Source organism: Botryllus schlosseri, chromosome 11, assembly GCF_051294905.1.
Source record: "Botryllus schlosseri isolate E-star chromosome 11, Bs_hap1, whole genome shotgun sequence".
Classification (NCBI taxonomy): Eukaryota; Metazoa; Chordata; class Ascidiacea; order Stolidobranchia; family Styelidae; genus Botryllus; species Botryllus schlosseri.
Genome location: NC_137246.1, coordinates 21,855,114 through 21,880,340, shown reverse-complemented (window position 1 = coordinate 21,880,340; position 25,227 = coordinate 21,855,114). Strand labels below are relative to the sequence as shown.

At 44.4% G+C, this 25,227-nt stretch overlaps 3 protein-coding genes across 5 annotated transcripts in view; 2 read left to right on the top strand and 1 right to left on the bottom strand.

Moving 5' to 3' along the window:
- LOC145450191 (uncharacterized) overlaps positions 1-22,413 on the top strand; it is a 64,264-nt gene extending 41,851 nt beyond the window's left edge. The window contains exons 22-25 of one of the 2 annotated variants that reach the window (XM_080328696.1): positions 13,038-13,143; positions 15,449-15,522; positions 20,816-20,930; positions 21,572-22,413. In XM_080328696.1, the coding sequence (XP_080184822.1) occupies positions 13,038-13,143; positions 15,449-15,522; positions 20,816-20,930; positions 21,572-21,665 (389 nt within the window). In that variant the 3' untranslated portion in view covers positions 21,666-22,413. Of the gene's footprint in view, positions 1-13,037; positions 13,148-15,448; positions 15,523-20,815; positions 20,931-21,571 lie in introns of those variants that run through there. The other variant, XR_013918449.1, reaches the window with a different exon arrangement.
- Positions 1-25,227, bottom strand: part of LOC145450212 (cysteine desulfurase-like) — a 191,960-nt gene that overhangs the window by 47,749 nt on the left and 118,984 nt on the right. The gene's annotated exons all lie outside the window — the stretch shown is intronic.
- Positions 15,676-25,227, top strand: part of LOC145450199 (sodium/calcium exchanger 3-like) — a 162,573-nt gene continuing 153,021 nt past the window's right edge. For both annotated transcript variants that reach the window (XM_080328705.1, XM_080328706.1), the window contains exon 1: positions 15,676-15,686. The gene's annotated coding sequence lies outside the window, so the exon portion shown is untranslated. The remainder of the gene's footprint in view (positions 15,687-25,227) is intronic.

Genomic DNA, 25,227 nt, shown 5'->3' with positions numbered 1-25,227 from the left:
TTTGACATCGGTTGTCCGCAATTATCACGCCTTGGACAAGGTGGCTATACTTGCATGAATCTCCTGAAAATAGTAGTTACTCTAATCAGTCTAATGTATGTTTGGTGTACGAGACTCGGATATGCAAATTCCCTTTCGGATTATCATCCATAGAGACCCCTGCCGATTTAAGTCATGTCAGCAATTCGGATCACACTGTTAATCTTTCTAATCCGGGGCATGCGTGTCGTCGGTGGTCGAACAGCTTCACATCATTACAGGCTGGAAAATTTCGGCGACCCCTCGCCAGCCTTCGGGCTGCATGGGATTTATTTAAAACGTAGTTGGTTCCGAAATGATACAGAGACTTGGCGGCAGGCGAAAACGACTTCCTCGAGATAATGTAATATACTTTTCTTTCTTAGTTCCCTATTGTTAACTTCGCGTTTTGTGTTGAAAAGCCCGGGGACCACACACAATGCCTTGTGATGAGATGTATTGAAGGGTTCGGGCGAGAATGGAAAACGCCGGCGCGCTCCCGTGCCTTAATCTCTTTGGAAAATAAATCGGCCGTGATCAGAACGGAGGCGTCCCGCTCCACGCCTCAGTTGGATGGATATTAAAATCCCTTCCACACGTACTTTGGTCATGTAGGCTGTGACGTGTGATGTCAAACATGCGGAGACCCGGTAAACCCTTATCAAACAGTGTGTCGTCACTGATGATTGTCCGCAACGTACACAAGTTCGTCGAAAGTTGCCCGCGTACAATGCTGTGTCGAAGATTTGTGGCGATGTGTTTCCTTTGGATGGCTTTTGTGGGAGCCGCGTTACGTCGGTGCGTTATTGAACCTATGGAAAGCATTTTACAATATCCTACACACCTGGGCTGTTAAGGGTGATGAATTTCTCGCCTTATTTACGAAAGCACTGGACAGTGGACCGTGGACCTTTAGTTATTTCTTCGCCACTCACATCAAGTCGATTACGACCTTGAAACATATAGGTCGTAGCAGTGTAGTTTCTTGGAGTCGATTTTGATTGTTGTAGACTGGAACGAAGGTTTTCCAAGGTGATCTGCTTGACTCATGTTATCAAATTCTACACGGGATCTTTGCCGTATCTCGAAGGTGGACCGCGCTACGTTACTGATTTTGTGCCTGGGCTCGTGGCCGAACGAGGCCCATCGTCATTCTCAGGATGAATTGTCGGAAGCGTTGACTACATAGGATTCTGACTTGTGTTCTCCCAGCCCGTGTTCCTGTTTGTATTGTATTGCTCTTGTCGGGTTTTTAGCGAGTCAGTAATGCCGTAATTCGCTACGCACATAAGGAGACTTTGTCGCTCTGTTTGAGTTGGGGATATTTCCCCACCTTCTGTTTTGGAGGATCAGCGCGTGCGTACGCGGCCACGTCATCTTCCAGCGATCCGTTTGAGATCTTGTTGACTCGCCGTCGTGATTGTTGTCGCGTCTTTCATTAGGCACAAGTGTCAATATAAACTCACGCGCTAATTCGGCGAAGTATCGCCCGTAATGTAGGCGCGGCGCGCATTTGATCCTAAGGACTAAGCCGTCCGTCTGCTTGCGCCTGTCAAGGCGGCAGTCATCTCGCTAATGGGTGGACGATTATGCCACTTGACTCGAGATTTTCGCCCGTTCCGAACGCTCCGCGTTGAATGATTGCATCGTCTGCGGTTTATCGCCTTATAATGTCCGCGGTATTGTGGATTTCGAGTCCTCCCATGAGCTCGTGACGTGTATGAGAAGCATTGACTTTGACAGGGGATATAGGGACGCACAGATATGCACATTCACCACACCCAATACCGTAATGGTAAAATGGAAGCAGACCATTAAGCCCCACAGAAGCCATGGCATGGAATGTAGGGACACACAGATACACTTCTGATCCCACCCAAGACCACAGTCTTCAGTCGTGGAAAAGGAGTGATACGTCGCAGAGGCCCACACAAAAAGAGAATAAATGCACCCCATAATACTTTATAAATCATCAGTGCGTCTCTGCTCTTCAAGTCGTGATTTTAATAACGATGACCACTCGTGGTTATAGTGACCAGATTCTCGATCGGTAGTGTGTGGTGTTGTGCACGGACTGGGGCAGACGCAATGATTTGCTTGTAAGAGTGATATTCAAGGCTTCCCTCCGGGTAGTCTGCGCTCCGAAACAGCGTGGAGGGTGAAATTTGGGGTGCTGACTGGATATAACGTTCCGGTTTCTTCGCATAGCCATCGCCCAAGCACCTTGATGGGGCAGACGATATTAAAATTAAGAAATAAAATCAAAACATTTCCTCCTTCCCATGTCATCAGTTGGTAGGACACAGAGGAGAGACACCGTTTTGAATAGAAGACCCTTTTCATGTCACAACTGCCTGTCTGTCAGTGTGCATTGTTCGCGATATTTGTCCCGCCGCCGTTAGTGCAGTGACGATGTCATCACTCCATCCCTTGAGCAGTTGGTGTTGAATGGGTTTCTCGACCTACGCCCGAACGCATTTTCCGTTTGCAATTATGTTAACCGTCTTCTTTTAATTAAATGCCGGCTGGATTCTCGACGGCTGTGACGGCGAAACCTTGACCGCAGCCAATCTCGTTCTGGTTTGATTATTTTGGTTCGTGCCATTGCTATGTAGTTACAATTATATGTAAACTTTGCGCGATGGGCGTGTATGTTTCGACTCCAAATAAACAAGGACTTGCTTCACGTCTGTCTGCAGTGGATCTGGCCACCGTTTAATATGTTGCCGACACGTCTAATCCCGTTGTTAGATTTCTCGATAGTTCTGTACGGTATCGATGCGCGATGTGTTTACTTGTTAATGACCTCCCTTCCGGCCCAAACAAAGCGAAATTCCGATTCTTTTTAGCAGCGTTTCCATCTTTTTGGTCGTCGAGCCTCGCTGTTTTTCTTGCGACTTGATTGGCACTAAGACACTGTTATCTTAGATTATCCGTCGACGAATTTTCGCGTGGCGATTGTCTTGGCTGCAGCCGTGGCGGGCCTGCCTTGATCAAAAGGACGTTTCGAGTGCTGTCAACGGATTTTAAATATAGGTCGGAGGCCGCATGCCTGTACTCATTTATCAAGACGCGTTCGTATCAGGTCACACCTTTCGAGTGTTTAATAAGCGCTCGAAGTGTCACCGGGACTTACAAGCAATGCGTGATGGCCCGATTTCGCATGTCGCTGGTTCAGTTTGGTGGTTCTTTGGAACACCGGAAGCAGATATTGTCACTTATGCTGATGCGGGCCTAGCGCATCCAGTATAGTTCTTCTGTCTTTAAGATTGTAGTGTCTCGTAAGAGAAAACGAAGAGTCAATTTCACCATTTTGAATTCCACCATCACATGACTTCCGACATCGCAAGAAACGATTCCGTAGAGCAATATTCGAGCACATGCATACGAACCCGATCTCATTCAGTATAACAAACGGCCACGTACCCTTTTACTGTTCTCTTTATAGTATTCATGCTGTTATAATTGCTTACTTGTAGAACGGCCCACGTTCGTCCTAGGCTTTTTAACACAGCTAACACGGGTCGGATGACGGGAAAAAGATTTCAACACCGAGGCATAGGTTATTTGGAATCGACCTCGGTCTGACTTTAACCGCAACATATTGGCGTTGTATAGCTGTGGTACGAACCACTGTGCTATCTTCTTTTCGCCATTACAGTCTACCATTGCATTACGGGTCGAATACTTCGAGGAAAGCGCGGCAGCGCTGGATTGTTTTTTTCGATTTCATAACACGATCGCAATGAGAGCGTTAAGCCTTTATGTAATCCCGGTTTTATACATGTCGCGCGAGGACCGAGGGAGCGGGCGGAACCACCCGTCGAAGGTTAAAACGTGATCGTTTGTTGGTACATGAAACTTTGCGTCGTTCGTAAATGGCGATACGGCTGGCATTGATGGGCTTATCTTGCGCCCATGGTGAGACATGTTATTGCTAACACTTCTGGCGATTTATTATGTGTGCTTAAATAGTGGGACGGTGTTTATCCACAAACACACCGGCGGCTACCGTTGCGCGGCAGTAATAATGACTTGTGCGCAGTATAAGATATTCATTGTCTTTTTGCCGGAAATTCATTACCGCGAATCACAATAAACGAAATTGTTAACCCCGCGCGTTTGATGATTCGAAACTTACGGCTCGCCACGCTTGCGTTCCCGATGGCGTATGCAACGAGGGCCTTCAACCGACGCCTGGGTTAAAATACGCGAATCTAACTGTAGTCCGCCATTTTGTTTGTATTTCTCTCGCATCGCATCGATATAGCGGGGCTACATAGTTGGACAATGGACATGGACACTGGACAGCTTGAAAATTTTCAACTTTTCCAAAGTCGATTAGAATTAGAATTATAGCTACACGAGCTTTTTCCAAATTCTATAACGATTCAAATTACTGAATTTGAAAAAAACTCGGAAAATTTACCTAAATTTCGAATTATAAAGAATTGAATGGTATATTCATATTGAAATATTTCAATATGAATATACTATTCAATTGTAAATTGAAGTTCTGTACCTCCAAGAGGCTCTTCAATTATAACGGAATACAACAAAAATATAGGTCAGTTCATTCTTATAAGCATGCGAACGGAATATGTCTGCACACCGAGCTTTGCTCGTTTCGCACTATACAGTTCTGTGGCACTTTCAGGAAAAGCAAAAATTGGAGTTGAATCGGACAGGGACATATCACAAATTATATGAGAGGTAGGTTAATGGCGTTTCGCTCTGATTAGAATTATCAAGTCATCCATGTCTAGGTAGGCGGAAGATGCGATCCCTTGTATTTGCGGTATAGATTCAAGCTTCTCGAGATAAAAACTCCGCGTCGCGCAGTTGCGCGGTCGCTGACCACCTAAGGATATTGTGACGTCGAAATTTCGTCACGCACTTGTTCGATTTGACGTTTAGTCGCCCGTAATTCACTTACCGGAGCGAATTCGGAAACGGAGACAATACGCTGGAAGTCCCACGGGTGCTATGACTCAATGCCTCCAACTGTAGACCACACGCAACCTGTACATGTACACCCCGCCGGCTGTGTCGTATGTATGCGGGCAGTATGTGCTTTAGTGTTACTTGCTGCAAGACATTTGTCATAAAGACCGGACTACATAACACTAGTATTCTAATTAGAGCGAATACTAATTAGCGCTAACACTGTGATACATATATCCCGCCCAATGACGGCTAATTATATACATGTTTTTTTACCTTTCACAAACAATCATTACTAAAATTGTAGTTGCGGTGCGAAAAACTCAAGAAATGGATACGACGCTATCAAGACATATCGCCGTGGCCTTTATATTCCCTCTGTAGAATCGGAATCACGGTGATATTTTTAAGTATTCGTTACGTAATATTTGTTGTTGTTAGTGAAATTAAGCCAGAAAATACATTCGCGAGTCGCGGAAGATTAGTTGGATAGCTTGTTTTATCTCTTCATATAGTCTGCTCAACGAATACATAGCCGATTAAACCGTTAGTGTTCCCGTTGTATCGTGTCAGATAATTCGCCGCGCAATTGTAGCATCGCTCTTTCGTTAAAGTGAATGGTGTCAGTTTGAATCGAGTGAATCTGCGGCGGTAATCCGCAATTTCCGATCTCCTAGCTTGAATTTGATACTTGAACGCTTTCAACGCGTGTCGTAGTGAACACTGTGGCATTTCAGATAAAGATCTGGAGGGATCCGTAAATCGCCTTAACTCCCGTGTAAGCTCCTTGTCGCGCGTTTTGATCAACTCTTTACTGTATACAAATGATGGTAGCCGTACTATACAAGATCGATTAAGAACATTATACGGTGGATTCCTACTGCCTTATATACGCCGGGACGCCACTATTGCGACGAAATCTGGCGCGTGATTTTGGCCGAGCTCGTCACACTATTACGAGCGACTAGGAGAAAACAGTTTCGAAGAAGATAAGCAAGTTCAGTTTTAGGGGTGGACAAGTGATGCAGGGTAGGGTATACACGGGTATGGGAGCGATGGGGATTGGCGTGGTCTTGTTTTCGAGAAGAATATGGAGACGATTTCATCCATAGAGACACTTGGAGGTAGAGAACTTCAATATACAATGAATTTCAGTGCGAATTATTATCCAATTCCATACATGCAATGTAAGATGTTGGTTATCCGCAAGTATAAGTATGATGTAATACACAAAATTAGTAAAGCATCTGGCGTGTGACAGTTGATTTATCATTAGGCTTCGGCTATTGTTTGTTTAAAGACGCCCATGAAGTCATACCTCTACGAATGCGGCCGTAATGAGGTTGTAAGTCCCGAGTCCATTAACATTCAGCGGGACGCAGCATGACAATGACAATATCGTAATGAAACATCGCGTATATGTTTGGTGTAAACACAAACTCTACATTCCGTACAGAGTCGTGATCGGCGATTCGCCGCACGTTTCGTTTTCTTTGTCAGCCGTCGTGGTGCATCTATACCGCGTCGGAGTTTTCGTTTTCTTGGGTAGCCGATACGCCACCGCTGCGCACAGCAATGCGGTCTCCGTGTCGTGAGCCATGAAAGTCATCGGCTTGAAATACGAACTTATCTGTTAAAAGATCTTGAAGAGATCGCTTGAAGCGCTGCATCTTTCTCCCAGCGAGTCGTAACCCTCCATGGATGATCTCAACACACAGATGCTACCATTATTAAAAGGCCAGGCAATCGCCAGCCATATTATTTCCAGTGTTTGCCTGTTTGGCAGAAATGTCGCGTTCGTCACAGCGACTTTGTTTAGACAATAACAGAAACTATATACAATGTCATGGCTGTCGTATGTCTTCCGACTAAGCGCAATAAAACTTCTTTTGGCAAAATACATGGTCATGTTATTAATTACAACAACGCCTGCCTGTATGTAAAATAGTTGAATTTCTTCCTGATACTCTTGAGATTTATCGTGGACGTGTCACGGTGTTTTGTAAACAAGTTTTGCTTGTGTTATCTGATTTGTTTATTTTGAACTTCAACCTCAACAAGCTCGGTGATTACTTTATCTGTCAGCGTTGCGGGTCAGGTGGCTATGTTATGTACGACCGGACAATTTATTCTTGACTTGAATTCTTCGCCTTATTCTAATCGGCAGGCTTGATTTTTTTTGCCACCTTTTTCAAGAATTCTTGCTTCGTCATCACCTTAATGTTGTTATGATATTTCATCTTTCTCTGTGTACGGTTCGGAAGCCACTCACCCCTCTTTCTAAGAGTTCCTTTGTCAATATCTCCGCCCCAGCCTATATCCCTCCACCACATACTCCAGCGTGGAAGTATTGGGGCCGAAGTAGCACCATCACTCCACCATACATCATGAGTACAAGATCAGTGTCATATGCAGTGTGTTAGTTTTGTTGTAAGGTCACATATGATTGACATGACACCTTCTAAATATCAAGTATGCCATCCTTCCTGTAGACCAGTTATTACGGTTTCCTCAATTCTTCCCTTTTTCTTAAACGGTAGCCATTACCTCATCTTATTGTTCGCATTCTCCGGTCTTCGTCACCTGTTGTTATATTTTAATACTCGGAGCTGTTTACCAATCAAATTCTGAACACGAAATTAATAATTTCTGGCATTCGTAAGAGTCCGGAAGTTTCGCTCGCGTCATTGCGGACGTGCGCGCAAAAAATATTGTTTGTCCTTGGAGCTTGTCGTGAGCGTATGATAAATGTGTCGCCCACACTAGTATTCATCCGCATGTGGTCATCAAGAAATGTATAGTCAGCACATTGTAACTTCAGTTCGGTAACACAGGACCCAATTCTACGGCCTGACATGTTCACCATACACTCTGGTGGCAAAGCATTGGCGTCAGATACATATCCAGTGAGGTCTGTCCTCAAGGGGTTATGCCACTGTCGTCCACCTAAACAATCATATCTTATTTGTACTGATTTCCCTATACCCTCTCTTAGGCCAAATAAAATGGCGTCATGGTCCCGATTTGGCCTGTGGGTTGTGTATGTGCAGGTTTTACCGGCATTCCATTGTAAACCCTAAAATACTCATAGTTGCATACCTCAAGGCTCGGGATTATTAACACCTACGATTAGATCTTATGAAACATTATGTTCCACCACTCGACGGCGCTGTTGTCCCACTGTCACAGTACTGATGTGATTTGATTTGTCCCGCAGTAGCGATGTCCAGGCCGCAAAGGCGTGGAAGAATCGGTCTGTCGTATACCTATTTCGTACCACTTGCGGTGTTTGGTGGTGTTTCGATATGATAGGCTTCCGCTGATAAAAAGTGTATTTATTTGTGCCCGAACGCTAAAAATATACGAGCGTTATCGTCGAGACACTGCGCTGTAACGGGTCGTGTCGAAATATGTCAACACTAGCGGAATGGAAGGTGTATGGGAGAAACTCTTTTGAATTAGCATCGCTATATACCCAAGTCCCTCACAGTCTCATTTCATGTGCTCGAAAAATTGGATTTCTGGTCGGCACGTGACGTACGTACGTAAAATAATGAACGCAGGCTTCTACCCCGGATTACCTTATCCTTTCTGATCTAATACCCTGAACCGTATTATACCCGATTTTGGTCTTGTAACACAAATGTGATCCGAATCATTACGAAGGCTTACGGGATTGTATTTTCACTTATATATAACGGAATAATGAACGCGAGTCGAATTCGGCTTCATTGGTCGACTGTGGCGAAGAAAATAGAACGCTGTATAGGCCTATTTATCAAGTGTCATTTGACGATGTGCCGCCCCGTTTTAATGTAATGTATCAACCGGCGTCGTATCGGCAAGAACAAGCGTGTAATTAACCTAACATTCCCATGCCTAATAGCCTATAAACTTTGCTGCAACCCGCGTGTAACACGGTGCGTGAGTAAACCCCGAAATTAGCCTGATCTCTCGTTAACATTCTGCCTTCAAACACGTAATGCGCGCAGTTACTTCAATTTGACGGGGCGCAATAAAGGCGGGGTAAACAGAAAGCAAGGACTCGGAAACTTGGGTCGGCACGCCGCCAGACTTTCGGCTGTCCTGCGTCGTTATGGACCATGTTTTCAGTGCTATCACATTTAATTATCTGAGGATCTTTACCGTTGTCAAATAGATTGCTCGCGATCCGAATTTAGTAACTATTTGAAGCCTCTAATTAGGGACGTACGCTCGCCGCGTACGGTAAGCCACGGTATCGTTTGAAGTCGACTGTCCCGCGCCGAATTGACGGTTTCAAAGGTTTAAGCGGCAAAATTACTAGTTTCAAATCTTTAATCGACTAATCGATTGGGCGATATTTGAGAGGATTCAGGCTGTGATCTATCGGCCAGGTGTGATGGTATCGAAACCGAGTTTTTTTCGGTTTTAGTGTAGTAATTCCGTCGATATCACAAGGAAATTATTGTCCTATTCATCGGAAATACCCATAATAAAATGCACTCAATTTGATATCAAGTTTTTGCATATATATGGATTAATAGCAGTTTTGAATTGCGAATTTTAACGGTGGTATGCGACACACGACGTTTATCTCCTATTGTCAACGTGGAGCTACAGCTACATGTTTTGGGTTATTATAAGATATTTATGCATGGGTAATTGCAGGTTGGCGCAGTCACCAGTTTTACCATGGTCATGTGCAGTTCGGTTTGGGTCGTTAGTGATGCTAAATTTGAAGTTGTGTTGGCAACATGATTGAATGACATGGTTTCTGATTCAAGGATTTACATTTAAATATGTAGTTATTGATTCCGACCCCACGCATGAAGAACAGAAACGAACAATCTATAAATGCAAGCAGGGCCATATTTGCATTGTATGACTGAGAATTGTTGCGGATTTCGGAAAGTCGTGCTTTCCGCCGTGTGTCTATTCGGCGCTCGAGATTTACAGGACCACGGTCTTGACTGATCGACTTCGCCGACCGACATATACCACTCTATTCTCATCACTTGCCCTGGTTATGTTAATTTCCATCACTTTCCATTCAATGTGTATGCTTCTTAACATGCTCTCTCAGCCAAGGTGGGTGTCTGATTAAAAGATAACTTCAAGTCGTTTTGACATCTTCCTTAGTTCCTATCTTTTCATTGTATAAAAATCTTGTGATGTTTCGATGTGTTGAAATTATAAATAAACTGATGCTGATACGTGATTCCCGATAACCATAGGGAGGTGTCTGATGTGAACTTCTTATATATTGTCATTAATATGTAAGTTCATGGGTCCGTGTTGATTGTCGTACGTAATTTGTAACATTCGCGCTGAGCAGCGGTCCTGCGGGTAGACGCTAGAGTATCCCCCATTCGACGGGAATGAAAAGGCACTTGCATGGATAAACCGCTCTTGAAATCCCTCTTCGGGGTCATTCGTCATAGTTTTCCCACGTTTGACGGCGGTCGCGAGAGCTCTTTTCTTACGGATTATTCTTTATTAACGCGATTAGCCGAGTCGCGGTATCAATGCATTATTTAGACAGGTAACAATTGTTTTAGGGCTTGATGACGGGTAATCGGTCAGCGCGCCTAGACGATCCGAGATTCGGTTTAGCGTTCTTTGACGATGCGCATTGGTTTTGTTGTAGGTTTCCCCGGGTATCTGTCGATTCACCGCCTTTTTTTTGTCAAAGCATTCATTTCGGCTCTTGAGTTAATTCGGATCGCTTGTTTTCCCTGAAAATAGTACGCGTTCTCTCGCTTGTGGACGCTTTGGGGAGTTGAAAATACGGTAATCTTCGGTTTAGATCGTTAATTCTCCGGTCTGTTATGATTTCGTTTGCCATTGATTGGGAACAAATATGTGAACCTCGTTGTTTAACGCGTTTGTAGCGCCAACATTGATTGCGGGTTCTTATTGACATTGTCTTGAGATAGGAAAACAGTGGTGGCGAATATAACATCAAATCAAAGTCAAATGGGCGAAACAGCTTGGTTTCAGGATGGCGATGTTAAGAACCGCATTGCATTCTGCAATCTGACTTCTACAGTTGCGAACCAACGCGCACAGGTTGAAGATATTTGACACAATAATCAATCGCGGGAATCAATCCCTTGACATTTCCGAACGATCGTGAAAGGAGGCGTCCACGCGTGAATTATAGATAATCACTAATCAGCCGTCAAATAGTAAATATCCGTGGGAATGCCAAGTCTGCGATATTTCATGATATTTCTCGCTTGGGATGTCCTGCGGTTGTACGAATCGCCGCTTAGTTACCAAAGCGTGCTTTACTTTCGTTATTTGGCCAGAATTTGACCAGAGCAGTGAGGTAGGGCATTCGTGGGAACCGAAGCGCGGCGACGCCCGCCCGTCTGCGTAGAAATGCTAAATTAAAGTGGTTTACACAAGGAAACCCGCATCTTTCCTCACACGGGTACCTCAGTCAAGTGCAATTTCATCAAAAAGCTATTCCGCGGGCTGGAATACGTCTCATCCGGCCCTCGCCTGCTCGCAGGGACACAAAAACGGTGTTGTCTTTTCCCACGGCACTTTACCGCGACGGCCTACGCTTCGGCCCGGGTTTATTTTGGATCCGAACAATATGCCAACGATTTCAACCGACCTACACTTGTCACTCTCCGCACTTCAACGGCCCATTGATATTGTAAACAATATCGATCGGTTGCTTCACCCGAACGGTGTTCCCATCGGAAATTTGCCACTTCCGTCTTTCGAGTGTCATCCCGATTGCGTTGCGGCGCACTCGACGGCCGGGCGATTCGTCATGTTCTTATCGCTTGAAAACACAGTTTGACGGCTGTCTCGTGTTTCGTGACTGAGGCGCAGCGTCGAGGGCTTTTGTTTTCGTGCGTCCCACCGCGCGCTGTTATGGAATCGGTATTGATTTAGCGCGTCGCGGTCGGTTGGGGGTGTACAAACGGTGAAAAATGTAATTTATGGTGGGTTGTGTACGGCTGACGGACGTTGAACAAACTCGCCGTGATTCGTGTCGATTTTTTGGCTTCGAATCGCGGAATCTTGCGATGTATATCTTGCGTACATCGTCTTCATGCGGGTGGTATTTGTGGCGAGGGATTAGTCTTGATGTAGCCCCCGGGTCGCAATTACGACCCGAACCCTAAACCCATCTTCAGCGCCATCGAAATCGTTGAAATGCTACTTTTAGGGGATAGAGTCGTGATTCGATTTGGGCGTGAAGTACCTATCTTGCAAATACTCAATCACCAGAAGCCTGTTCGACCGCCTAAGGCGAGCAGTAATGAAGTACGTCTACTTCATCGTAGTACTGGGCCAGATTTTGCGTACATGTTCTGCTTACTCAAGTATATTTACGTTCGTTGACTACTTCTACTTCTACCAGAACAATTTTCAGGTGAAAATATTCCTTCATTCAATCTGTATTTCGTAAAGCAGAAAATGGGTTCAGCATATGTTCGCATGGCTTTCACGGGTGAAATCGTCATTGACAGCGTGCGAAATAACCCCCCTACCATCGTGACTGAATACATTTGTGGAAACTGCGCCCATTTGTGGCGTCAACGGTGATTTTACGTCTTGCAACTTCGAAATCTCTGATTGAGTGATACAAGTACGCGACCCGTCTAGCAAATCAACGTTTTGAGACTACTCGAATATTTTCCGGGTCTTCCTTTTTGGACGCCCATTGAAGTACCGTTTCGACATGTCTGTGACGTCGCTATCTCTACTTGTAATTGAGTAGCAATATACGTCATCACTCCTACTTCTGTTCGAACACAAACTATTCCCACTTTGACCACATCGTCCGACGGCCACGCTCAATTGTGCCGCTAGCCCGCGGGACATTGTCCCTGCATTCCCCGCGTTACACCGGCCGTCTCCGTCCGCGTTATCGTAAATCCACGCGTCCCGCGATCGGAACGGCGCGGTCTGCGTGTGGCCGCGCTACAAAAACATCGCGCTTCGCGTCGTCTGCGGATTCCGTCGCCCGGAATGTTTCTGTTGATACAAACTTTCTCCCTCATTTCGGTCGACTTGATCGGCGATGATCGGTGCCATCAGGCTCGTGAATCTTGTCTCTGCACGCGCAGGCCGCGGGAAGGATCCGAAGAGAGAAGATGACCTGGAGCAGGAATGGTTCCAGATGGTGCAGAAGAAAAACGCGATCGTGCGGCAGCAGGACCTGTTAGAGTTGAAGTAAGTGATGCGTGTCTAGTGATGTAACAGACTACGATACGGCGCAGAGTAGGGAGCGATAATTTTATGGGAACAGGGTCTTCGTGATACTATAGGTATGGCTGCCATTACCATCGGCTTCTATCAAACGCTTGGGACAGCTATAAACGCTGAGTAGCCTGACCGTGAAATTTGTAAACTGTTGACTAAAAAAAGGTCATAACTTTCGCCCACAGAACTAATCGCGGCCTCATTGACGAAAATAAGACATGCTATGGGCAATAGTCGAAATTATTGACAAATCATAGAAATCAGGACAATATAGTTTTATAGACTGAGGCGTCGCCTTTTAGAACAAAGATAAATCTTAGATATAAGCTCTGTATGGCGACCCCAACTATAGATTTAGGCGCTTGGATTATGTTTCATGATTGAGGCGGTATTCCGCAATACTGACTCTGTGCTATACTGTGAAGATTGACGAAACATAAACGCCAGTTGTTCCCAACCTTCTTCGATTCATCTTCCCCTTACCAAGCTCGACATATACTTGGGTTGCATTTAAAAAATCAATGTAAAACAAACATGTTTGGAATATGGACCTTGTTTAAAACGCTTTCTTATTTTCACCTGTGTTTTGCGCTGGTTGCCGGGTAATTTTCGAGTATATATGACTGGACATTGTAACATTTTCGCCCCCAATCGCACCTTTGTTATTTTAGCCCCGTTTCTCAAAATCGCCCACAGGGGAGGGGGGGCGATGGCGCCCGCTTTGAGAATCGCTGATTTAAACGGTGAAGTGAGGTCATATATACTCTGACGTCACGAACTAACGTGTCCCAAAATCAGAGGTGATCGATATTGTATTCATTAATACTCTAGTAGTAAAAGGTAACGATTTCTGGATTGGTCGAAAATTAAGTATTTCGACGCGAGTTTTGCTAAAAAACTGAAAACTGTTGAGTAGAAGTGGGAGTTGTATGAAATCAAAACCGTGCGCTTGAGTATGGGAGTGCCGAGTGCTTGAAGCCTACTTGAGTACTCCGAAATGTAGAAGTACTTTGTTACTAACAATCTCTACCTATAGAATTCTGAAAATCTGAAACTTGTGGGTGCCAAGCACGCATTTGCCAGCCCCCTCTGGCTACACCTGCGCACTCTCGCACAGGAGGGTTTGTTTTTGAACTATTCCGTATATCCCGCGCTTTTCCCAGCGCTTTTTTTCCTGCCAGGCCAACGATACGTGTAACAATCGAACGCGTACGCGGTTATTAAATTATGTAGAAGTGCAAAGCCGTGTCCCACGGTGTGCCTTTTGACGTGGCCGTTCACTTATTCATGCGCGGCGGGTCGCAATTATCCGCGGCGGCCTTGGCGGTCGCATGCGCGAACGTAATACACTATTCGTCGCTGAAAAGATATGATTCTGTCCGTTTCGCGCGCGTGGTTGCGGCTAAATTGGTCGCGGGCGTCACAATGTTCCACAACTACTGCAGTAGAAAGTTAATGACAGTGAGAATAGTCGACTAGCTTCATGTGGTGGATTGTGTGTGCCAGATTTCCTCGGCGGCGATTTGAAAATAAACACGTTAATAATTAAAGAATTTTCCACCATAAATACTGCTTTTTCAAATCCGATATTTTGTAATCCGATAACGTCTCTTCTATCGGTTGGGATTGTGACAAATTTGTTATGTATGTTTCTTTTATGCAACTGAACAATTTCATGGGGTCACCAGCAAAGATTAAATAATTTTTTTAATAAATTTAAAATTTTCGAATTCTAATTGTTTTCTTCAGCAGGTCGGAATTGGGCCAAATTTGTTGTGCAGCGTTTCTTCGTCAACCCAACAATTTGATCAACTAGCCAGAAAAAGTTGAAGGAAAAGGTTATTTTTGAGCTACCCCAGTACACATGGCTCCGTTAATACACATTTTTGCATTATACTACTACTATAAACAACTCAAACGTACATTTGGAAGCAATAGGGCCGCTAGAAGAGCACATTAAGCTGATGCGCGGCTCAACCCATGGTGTTAACCGTGTACAAAAAAACGACTTAGGCACATAAGGCTCGCCACACGCGTGCAAGTGGTGAGTTCAGAAACTGTAAACGACGCTTGTGGATATTTCGATCGCGTCAAAAATCACACCAGTTCTGGAATATCTTAGCCGTGTCGGTACGCGAAAAAATCACACTAGTGTCGATAGCTGGCGGAGGTCAACTATTCCCCGCTACTCAACGCTAAAGCAGGCGTCGCAAGCGGTATCTGTTGTGGCGTATTCCGAAACGTATTTCTTCACAGCGCGTTTTCGTTTTTCCAGGGAGCAAGAGTACGATCTGAACAAGCAGATGGCGGAAGTTAATAAGCGACTGCGGCCGTTCATGGAAACGGAAGGTTTGTGCGTTTCGCGTGCCTTTGAACTCGACCTGACGCCGATCGCGCGCAGACGTGACCGCGCGGGTCGACAGATGTTAGTTATTGATTGGTTTTCGTGCCGATGAAATTCACCTGCAACCCTTTACACCTTGTACAAGCTGTGCTGCTTTTGTTGTATTAGTGTTCTGATTGATTATACTTTCAAAGGTGGCCAGTAACGAAATAGCTTTACTTTTTATCAACGTGCATAACTTATAGGCGAAACTATAGGCCTAGAATACTCACTTTTAAACGTACTTGGAAATCGCTACGTACGCCTTTGCTCTGGTACCGACGATGACTGTTTTTATAACCTCTGTGTATATTCAATGCGGACTTATAGCGACTAAAAATTGTACTTCCACGTCACAGTCTCCAGTTTTTCGGGCAAAACCAGGCCCAGAATACTTACTTAGGCTTTGGCTCAGGTTTAGGCTTAGATTTAGGCTTAGTTTTAGACTTAGTTTTAGGCTTAGGTTTGTTTCTTTACTCTGCTGACTCAAGTGGCTATTATTTTAATTTACTTCTATCTCTGTTCTCCGTTTTTTAAACAAAACTATGGACCTAGAATACTCAGTACTTACTTGGATATCCCAAACTCTACTTGCACTTGTGTAGAAATTTAATTTCGAATTCCTGTTTTGCGACCAAAATGTGTATGAAAATCGGGTGCATGTTGAATGTCATCCCAAGTTCCCTAGCCATGCAGGCGCTAAACCGGGTCGGCACTAGTCATCGTAAATCCGACCCCGGTTAGAACATTTAAAAATCCAAATCCACTCTTATTCTGATCCAATGAGATCGTGAATCATCGTATCGTTCGCGTGCCTTTATCTCGAATTAGCGAAATCCCGCTAATTGCCGATAAGTCTCGAGGTTGTTGGCAACTTTTCGCCCTCGGCCGGCGGATGATTAATAATTTAGCTATTCCGGGATAGTTTGTCGTGACGGCGGCTCTGAAACTCAGCTGTTTCGGGTCGGGGCGCATTGTTATCGTCGGGATTAACGCGATAAGTAGCCGGTATTATCTGATCGTGTTTGCTTTCCTTAATAGCCGCTTATGTTAAGTTAATGCGGCGCTGCGGATTTGTAGTATAGGCATCGCTTCTAGGCTAGTGGTGAATGTAAGGGAATCCACACGGGCGGAAGATTATAGTAATCGCTCTTTTGGGGATTTTCACAGTTTCTATCTGATCCATCTTGATGTCGTATTATAGACCGGTGCCTTTGCGTTATTGATTTCTCGACATTTCTTTGATGTAGCGGTCAGGCAGCACCGCTGCCATGCGTTATGTCATATTTAGGGCAGACACGTAGGAAATTTATTTATTTCTGTTGAAGTTGAATTGGATATATATCATTTGAGGTTGAATGGAAGATAAATATAATAGCTTGCCCGTGTGTAACGGAAACTCGACTCGAAGCGTAATATTCAATGCAATGTGTTGGCCGCGACGCCTGATTTGGCATCCTCGCTTTCCATGGTCAAGGCAAGGCAATGATTCCGCGGTACGCGCGCTCAATGCGCCTGCGCGCGCAGTAGCGGTACCCTACGGTATTACGGAATACCTCCTGTTGTTTTTTACGCCCGTCACTATAGCCCACCTGATGTAAGCCGACTTCGCCCGTAAAAATAGCGATGCAACATCTGTCAGAAACCAAGACAATCTGTCTCCGCCTCCCCTATTTTGATCCGACATCAAAAACGGCCTCTTCTGATCTGTGTTCTCTGCGTTCTGGCGAGTCTTGTGGGGTCCGCGGGCTGTGGGAGCGGGATTTGCGTGTCGCGCGCAAGTTTGCGCGTCGTGAGTCAGCGTGTTTGTTGTCGGTTCTGTGTCGAGGCGGCGCTTTCGATGAGTGACGCAGCAAGTGAGCGGAGTAATCCCACTTGATGTGTTGGGTTTGATGCGGGCCGGCTTTCTCGCTGTTTTACATTCTGCTTCAGGCACTAGGCCGAAAGAGCTCTTCCTTCTATTTTCTGGAACTGCAAAAACTGAATGTTTTGAGAGGCTTTGTTTTCGGAAATTTATCTTCTGCGAAATATACCATTGGATCAGTCACAGAAACGATGCATTAACGGGAATAAAACCTCTCTTCGGACTAGTGTCCCAACTTCCAACTAATTTTACAGCGTTTTGGCAGTCACAAAGAAGGGTTGACCGACATATGAGCATTGAGCATGCGACACAATAGAAAACGACAGTTGAGCAATGAGCATGGGACACCTCTGCGTGCGCCACTTCAGCATGTGACTTTATAAACCAACAACTAACCCTAATCCGAAACATAGCCATGAAATTAACCCCTATATCCTAACCCTAAGCCTTACCGTAACCCGTAATTTAACCCACATGCTCGTGTGTTGCATCCCGAAGTGTCGCACGCTATCATGCGCAAAGAGCGGCTTTATTCCAAACTCCATTAAATTCAAGAATCCGAACATTGCCGTAGTGTTGGATTTATTAGTCGGTCGTCAGCCGAGAGGCGCCAAATGAGTTGTCGAGCATAAATCAATTTATACCGTTATGACGTCACAGTTGAACCGTGACAGTGTTAGTTTCCGAAGATTTTCATTAAACTGCGCGCGCATCGTTCCAAATAACAAACGGCTGTCGCTGCTAACGGTTGCTATAATAGGCTTAGTTTCAGCGCGCTAGGCACCCGCCGGATTGAAAAGGGCTCCGAAACCGAACGAAATTCCGGGCGAATTTAATCCTGTTTTCTGCTCCGGGTCAGATACGCGAATGTCGCGATTTTCCAGGCCTGTCCGCTCCGTATGTCGGCGATACTCGCACTTGTCGTCGGCGGTTGCAGCCCGCACAATGTCGAGGCTAATTTGGGCTTACGATAGACCGGGCTGGCCTAAGCCTTTAATTACACGATAATTAGCGTTCCGTAATGAAATGCGAATTGTTGCCAAACAATTCTGCCCGCAATGCGGCCGTGCAAGGTCTGAGATCTTGCGTTTCGAAATTCTAGACAAGATTGCGGTTATTAAGAATATAGGCTTAGGCCGAATAATGGGATAAACGCGCGCGTCTTTCGAGAGCGCGGCTGCGCGCTCGCTGATTCCTTGAGCCCGAAAATCCAGGCTTATCCGCCGGGTTACAAGGCGTAATTCTAGTATATCTGCCCCAAACTTGGCAGTATCGCGGCTTTGGGCTGGCATCTGCTACCGGACTGTCCATGTCAACCTAATCGCCTTTTAATCCTCGACTAACGAAATTAAGAACGGGCCTCGGCGAGGCAATATATTCAGTGGCAATCGAGCCTTCAGATCTGGCTCTAAGCCTATTACCGGTGTCGCTTGCCTTACTGGCGCAGTCCCGTTCTCGTGAATTCGTATTAATGGGATTAAATTTAACTCTGCGTGCGATATGTTCGTACTGTATCGTCGGGGTGGGTTACAACTAGCTTTTCTATTCAACCCGCAGCCCACCCAGATAAGAAACTATTCTTCTTGTCACGGTACACGCGGCCTGTCTATATTGCCGTACGCGCGCTGTGGTTATCAAGCTGTTCACGTTTGTGTTGTTTTAATGCTGTGATCCGTACGCTTTCGATTGTCGTTAGTTACTGGCGTGTGGGTGAAGTAATCGGCGTGGTTCGGCGGGTCTTTTTCAAGGATGAAATTCGACGAAATAAAAATAGATCAGTCGATTCTACGCGTATACTGTTGGTCATCGTTAGGGGTGGATACAATGATTCGAGCACAGCGAGAGACTATTTTGTCGAGTACTGATCTCGTACGCCGCATGCCACTAAAAGGTAACCTGTCAAAGAAAATTGTAGTTTCGATAGTATTTTGCACTGCGGAGGCCTTGAAACTTCGATTGGTCGTATCAAAGCATGTGGAACATGAATTATAAGGCTACAAATTACCTTTACGCGGTGTACAACTGGTACTATATTCTTTGTGGTTGGATAAAGGTACATATTTGAACGTTCCACATCTTTCATACTCTTATGACGTTACAATGAGTGATATTTGACTCGACCCGATGTCTAATATACTCGCTTCAGGATTGAACACACATTCACTCGATTTTCCTCAAGCCGTAGTCGTCCTTAGCTGTTGTCATTTAATGCATGTTGACGTGATACATTTCGCTACCAGACGTTTAAAATTAGAGACGGTCGATTTGCGACTGTAATTTGAATAGTTCTCAGTCACGATTTGACGTTATAGAAAGCGAAAGTTATAGTATTGTCGCCCACGGTCAGGTGTGGGTTTGGCGCCGTTAGGCAGATTGTAGTAAGTAGGGCTGACACTAGCCTGGGCATGGGCATTAGGGATGTTTTACCGTAGCGAAATTTTTGTGAAGTGGGGTAGAGAACTCGATGTCATGTCAGTGTTTACAAATTTTAAATGATTTTATATTATCAAGTGTAGTTACCATTTTTTTCCTGTCATCGCCTATAGCCCTATCACGGACCCCCGCGGATCCCCCCCACCCAACCACCAAGTTTTAGTGTTAATTTAGCTCTATTATCGTGCAACCGTTATCTGTCTTGTGCATTATGTGCAAATATCAACTTATGCCAGTGATAAACAGCTACAAAATTACCTTTCTTGAAAATAGCAACTACTATTTATGTAGAACTTGGGAAGACTTTTATTATTTCAAAGCGAATTCTGTAGCTCCATTTCTTGAAATCCGCGGCCGTGTCTTGAAAATCCTCGCCGTCGATTTGATATGAGCGAGCGCCGAAAATACGTTTCCACAAAGATAGGTGATGGCGAACGTAATAAAAACGGGTAGCGCTTCCGGCGACGTCTGGGTATCATCGCAACATATATGGCACCAATATAACGTCCAGTCTCGTATTTTCTATCTAGCAGCTCATCTTGAAGTTATCCTGGAATAGCGGTTATGTATAGGCCTATCACAGGAAAAAATAGATTTTTGCTAACAATTTTTTCCAAAACCCCAACAGAACACCTCTAATCAGCAATATATTTGTATGATTGGGCTATTTGCGATTTGGCAATTAGAATGAGTTTGCACAGTAGAATATTTCATCTCTGACGGTTATTCTATTTATGCGAGTTCTGAAGTTTTGGCAGTTCTGAAGCAAAATAGCTTCCTGTTTCTCAAATTTAAAATATTACAAATTAGGTTATCAACCATTTTTCCCAACCCTGTAATAGTTAGCTTCATTCTGGATACAAGCATCGTTCATAATGCCACGCATAATGGCATTGCCAGCAATTTTCCTAATATGAACTAACTTACACACAGATTTAATGTGTTCCGTATCGTGCATTTAGAATCTCTCAAAACCGAAGCCCATAAAGAGCAAGAGGCCTCGCTTCTGGACGAGCTGGTGGCGTTGGTCAACGAAAGAGACCGTTTGTGTCAGCAGATTGGCGAGAACGAGCAGATGTAAGTTTCCAGTTCGCATTCGTAGCCATTTTCCAGGAGTGTTTGGTTCGTTTTGCTGTAACCGTGGTGGCTTAGCCTACCAATGCATGATTGTATAGGTGACCCGTTAATCGCTCAGCCAACTGCCACAGCGGTCGGCAACCCCTTTTGCTCTGTTGTCTGGTTTCAAAATGAAACTGTTATCACAAATCTTCAATGTTTAAAATTTATTCCCGCTCGTACACTATAAGGTCACGATATAGCTGCTCAGTAAAGCATACACATCATGCGTCGATTCAAGAGATTTATTGGAAATTTCAAAATATAATTATCATTGATTTTGAGCACTATAATTCTAAGCATGGCTGCTTTCCCGGATATTACTGCACTGTTTATAGTGGCTGCAGACTCCAATCAGGACGGCCACTCGTAGACGGAGCGTCCGTCTATATCTATCACAAGGCAGGGATCATCTCGACAGCAGACTTGATAACAATTGATACATTCCGCTGTAAGCTAATTCCCATTCCCGTAGTGGTCTAGGCTAGATTTCACATCTTTTCGCATCCCGGTTTCAAACTGACCTCGAACGATGGCCGCCTATGCTGAAACCAAATAATTTACTCTACTACCCCAAATCAACGAATATCTCGCTTTCGCAGGGCGTTGGAAGACGACATGCACGTGCAGACGAGCCTGAACGAAAACATCCCGAAAGTATTCGATCAAGACCAAGAAAAATGCGTCGTTATGTAACGCTGAATCTCGCTCCAGCCGTGCGCGTATATACGCCCCCCAGTTCAAACTTTCGTCCGTTTCCTTGTTCACAGCGTGTTTTCTTTTCGCTGCAGCAGTTTTCTTTTCGCGTTACTAACAGTGTTTCTACATTTTTGTGTCAACTGCCTTTGCGAGGGCGAAAAGAGTCAATACCGGTCAACTTACAGTCTTTCGTGTAGTGTAGTATATGGATGTGTGTTTCAACATTCACAGCAATATTATTTGAACTATACTGCCACCCCGTATGTATAACCTGCGCTTTGCCCGTAGTAGGCCTACCCAAAAACCAACTTCGCAGTGATGATTAGTCTCCAAGTATTCACGTTTGTATATGAAACATCAGATATTTCGCGCCGCGTTAGCACCTCAGCATACTATTTCTCATTCGCTTCAATTTATTTAGCTATACTTCCATCTAGAAGCACTAATATTGATCGCGGTAATACCGCGTGTATTCTTCGTCCGTTTTGCGCGCGTTAATTTGTCACTTTTCTTTCGCGTCTCGGGCCGGTTGCATTCCGAGTCGCCCGGCGGATTCTTTTTTGTTCTGAGTAATTGTTGATAATAATAATAGTCTATCGAATGTTCTATATTATATGTATTCCTGTCGAAGCCTTGCGGCCTTGCCAATCGGTCATAGTTCTGTTGTTGTTGTTGTTGACGATATTCATTTTTTAAGTCCATGGTCACCAATTTTCTTTTGATCAATAAAAATAATAATGAATGATTTGCTGCGTCTGATCGAACGGGACGGTTCATTGTTTTATATGGCCGCCAAAAGTATATAGTTATTACTTCAGATCAGAGCCTTTAAATCAGCGCTGTATAGTGGGATAGGGAGACAGGCCAGGCAAGGTTTTATTAGATCCAGGAATGTGAGATGTCGTCGGAAGTACGCATTGGCCCGACAGGGAATACCCGAAATATATCCCGCGAGTCTTTCGGAAATCCCGACCATGCCGATCTTGATGTAGTCAGAGAATCCGCACTTTGAATGGTAGATTACGATGAAAAGATAATCACGATTACATTCATTTTTCGTCCTTGAACTTGAACCTTGAACAGTGGGCACTGGGCATATATGCGAAGACAATATAGCGATTGAGATGAGACTGCATCGTGAGGGAAGAACTTTCGAAAAATTGTGACATGGCTGTCATGCTTCATCACGATATATATATTCAATTCGTTACCTTGTCGCTATCGATTTGCAACCCCCGCCAATTTCCGTTCTAGCTATGGCCCATTCTCAAATGCGGTTAGCTGGTGGCTGATACCATATTCAAATCTTAGATAAAGTGTGGCAATTATGGCACGATTTTACAACTTAAAAAACACCGCTGAAGGTGTAGGACCATAAGGGAATGAGACAAAATGAGCACCAAATTCTACTGTAACGAATATTGCGGCTCGGCACACCTAGGCTACGATCCACGCGGATATTGCGAGTCGACGTTTTGTACCGTGCCAACATAAGTACCGGTACTGTTTTGTCAGCAACCGCTGAGTTAGAAAGACTTGTATTCAAATTGTAATGTTTTATTTGGCGAGTATCAAATTAATAATAAATAACTCGATGGTATGGAGGATCGTAGCAATCTGTCACAGAACGCGACAAATTATGATGCGGCATGACAAAGCGTAGTGAGAGCTACTGGAAACTACGTCAACTAAGTATTGCGATATCATCATCATCGGTGGTGTCAATTGGATAAGAGACATGTTACGGTGATTTCAAGCAGCAAGCGTTACTTATGCCGCATCTTTAGATTTTATTCCGACAATGCAGTCATTAATAGATACCGACCGGTTTATTAGTCCAGAATCAATTCGTTATTTCTTGTGGGTGCATACCGAGTCAAACACAATCCACGTAGCATCTTAAGCCACCTAAGATTTTGGGAGAAGTCCCATTTTACATTGGCGTAGTCAGGGGAGGGCGAAAGGGGCGATCGCTCCCCCAAATATTTGGAAAATTTTCGTAAAATCAATACATAGGCCTATTACAGTATTGTGGGGCAGATGTATGCAACCTAAATTTTTCTTCGCGCTTGCCGCGATTTAGTGTCCAGTCCATACATGTCTTCATTTTATCATCGGTATACCGAAAAAAATCCCACACAAATACCCATAGTTGAATTTAGCTGCATTCTCAATTATGAGAATACAACAATAGGCCTACCAGTAGATACAGTATTATCCACCAATCAAGGATAATCCGAGAATTATCAACGAAAAACTCAAATAACCCCGCTTCTACTAGTTGGAATTGAATCAAATTTGTTTTGCAGCGTCTTTCAATACAGCTCAACCATTTCACGGGGTTGACAGAAAAATTTGATTTTTTTAATAATTTTCCTTGATAAATTAAAAATTTTAATTGGATCTGCGGAGTCGTATACTTGTTAGAATTGAACCAAATTTGGTGTGCAGCGTTTTTTTAGGGTAACCTGACAATTAAATCAGTGAATGGCTGGAATCCTGAAAAAAAGTTATTTCTGAACAGCCCTAATAACCGTGCTTCAACGAAGTAATTAATAAGAATGCCCACAACTTGCTTATAATTACACAGACACGCACCAATATTATTGATCAAATTCTTTGATTTATTCAAAAAAAAAGTCACGCGCCGCGTGACTGGGTCCGAAATTCACACCGATTGTTCATCACCTAATGTCAGCGATTTGGGCTCGTCCTTGAAACGATCGCCTAATACAAGCTATAGCTGGCAACTGGAAGCTTCCATAGGGTAGCCTATGTGTGTGTGCGTCTAAGAATCGTATGTATAAAAGGGTAGTGATGAAATTTCCCATGAAAAGGTGTACGGTTCTGTGAGGTGATTCCACGGGGGACCTCCCCCAAGCTCTGGCTACGTGGCGCTACGGCCTTGCGAGTGAGTGAGCGAGCGATTTTTTTATTGGTGACAGCTTTCTCCGCAATTCATGAAGTAACAGCAATAAATGACAGCTGTACCGCCCGTCGCCCACCCTATAGAAATTCATAATAGTCTGCCGTGTGGTATCAACATATAGTTCAAGATGAGTAATTAAGTGCCCACTGAATGTTTGATGACACCACTTCTATCAGCCCTACCGGTAAATCTGATAATAAAAACGTATTTTCTATATGCAAGTAACAATATAACGAACCGATTTCATTCATCAACCATGAAAAAGTTGTGTTGACGTCCGAGATTTCAACAATCGTTTACCACATCACTTTATGTCTGTGAGTGGAATATGTGTACAACAATCGCCCCAGATGTTGTGTTAATCATCCAATAAGAGCCCAAGACCATCGTATTTTACCTCTTTTTTACTTATCTTTAAGGGGTGGGAGGCTCATTTACGTCATCGAATTTTTGCCCCTCCCAAGCATTTTGTCTGGCTACGCCCTTGCCATTTCGTCGTATTTTGGTACTTATGAGTGCTCCTTTGCATCACTGATCGTACGCTTCAATGATTATGGCTCATGTCGCAGGTCTTGGACCATGGACAGCCTCGCATTGCGGTGCGCTTGATATCATTCATGCGATGTATGG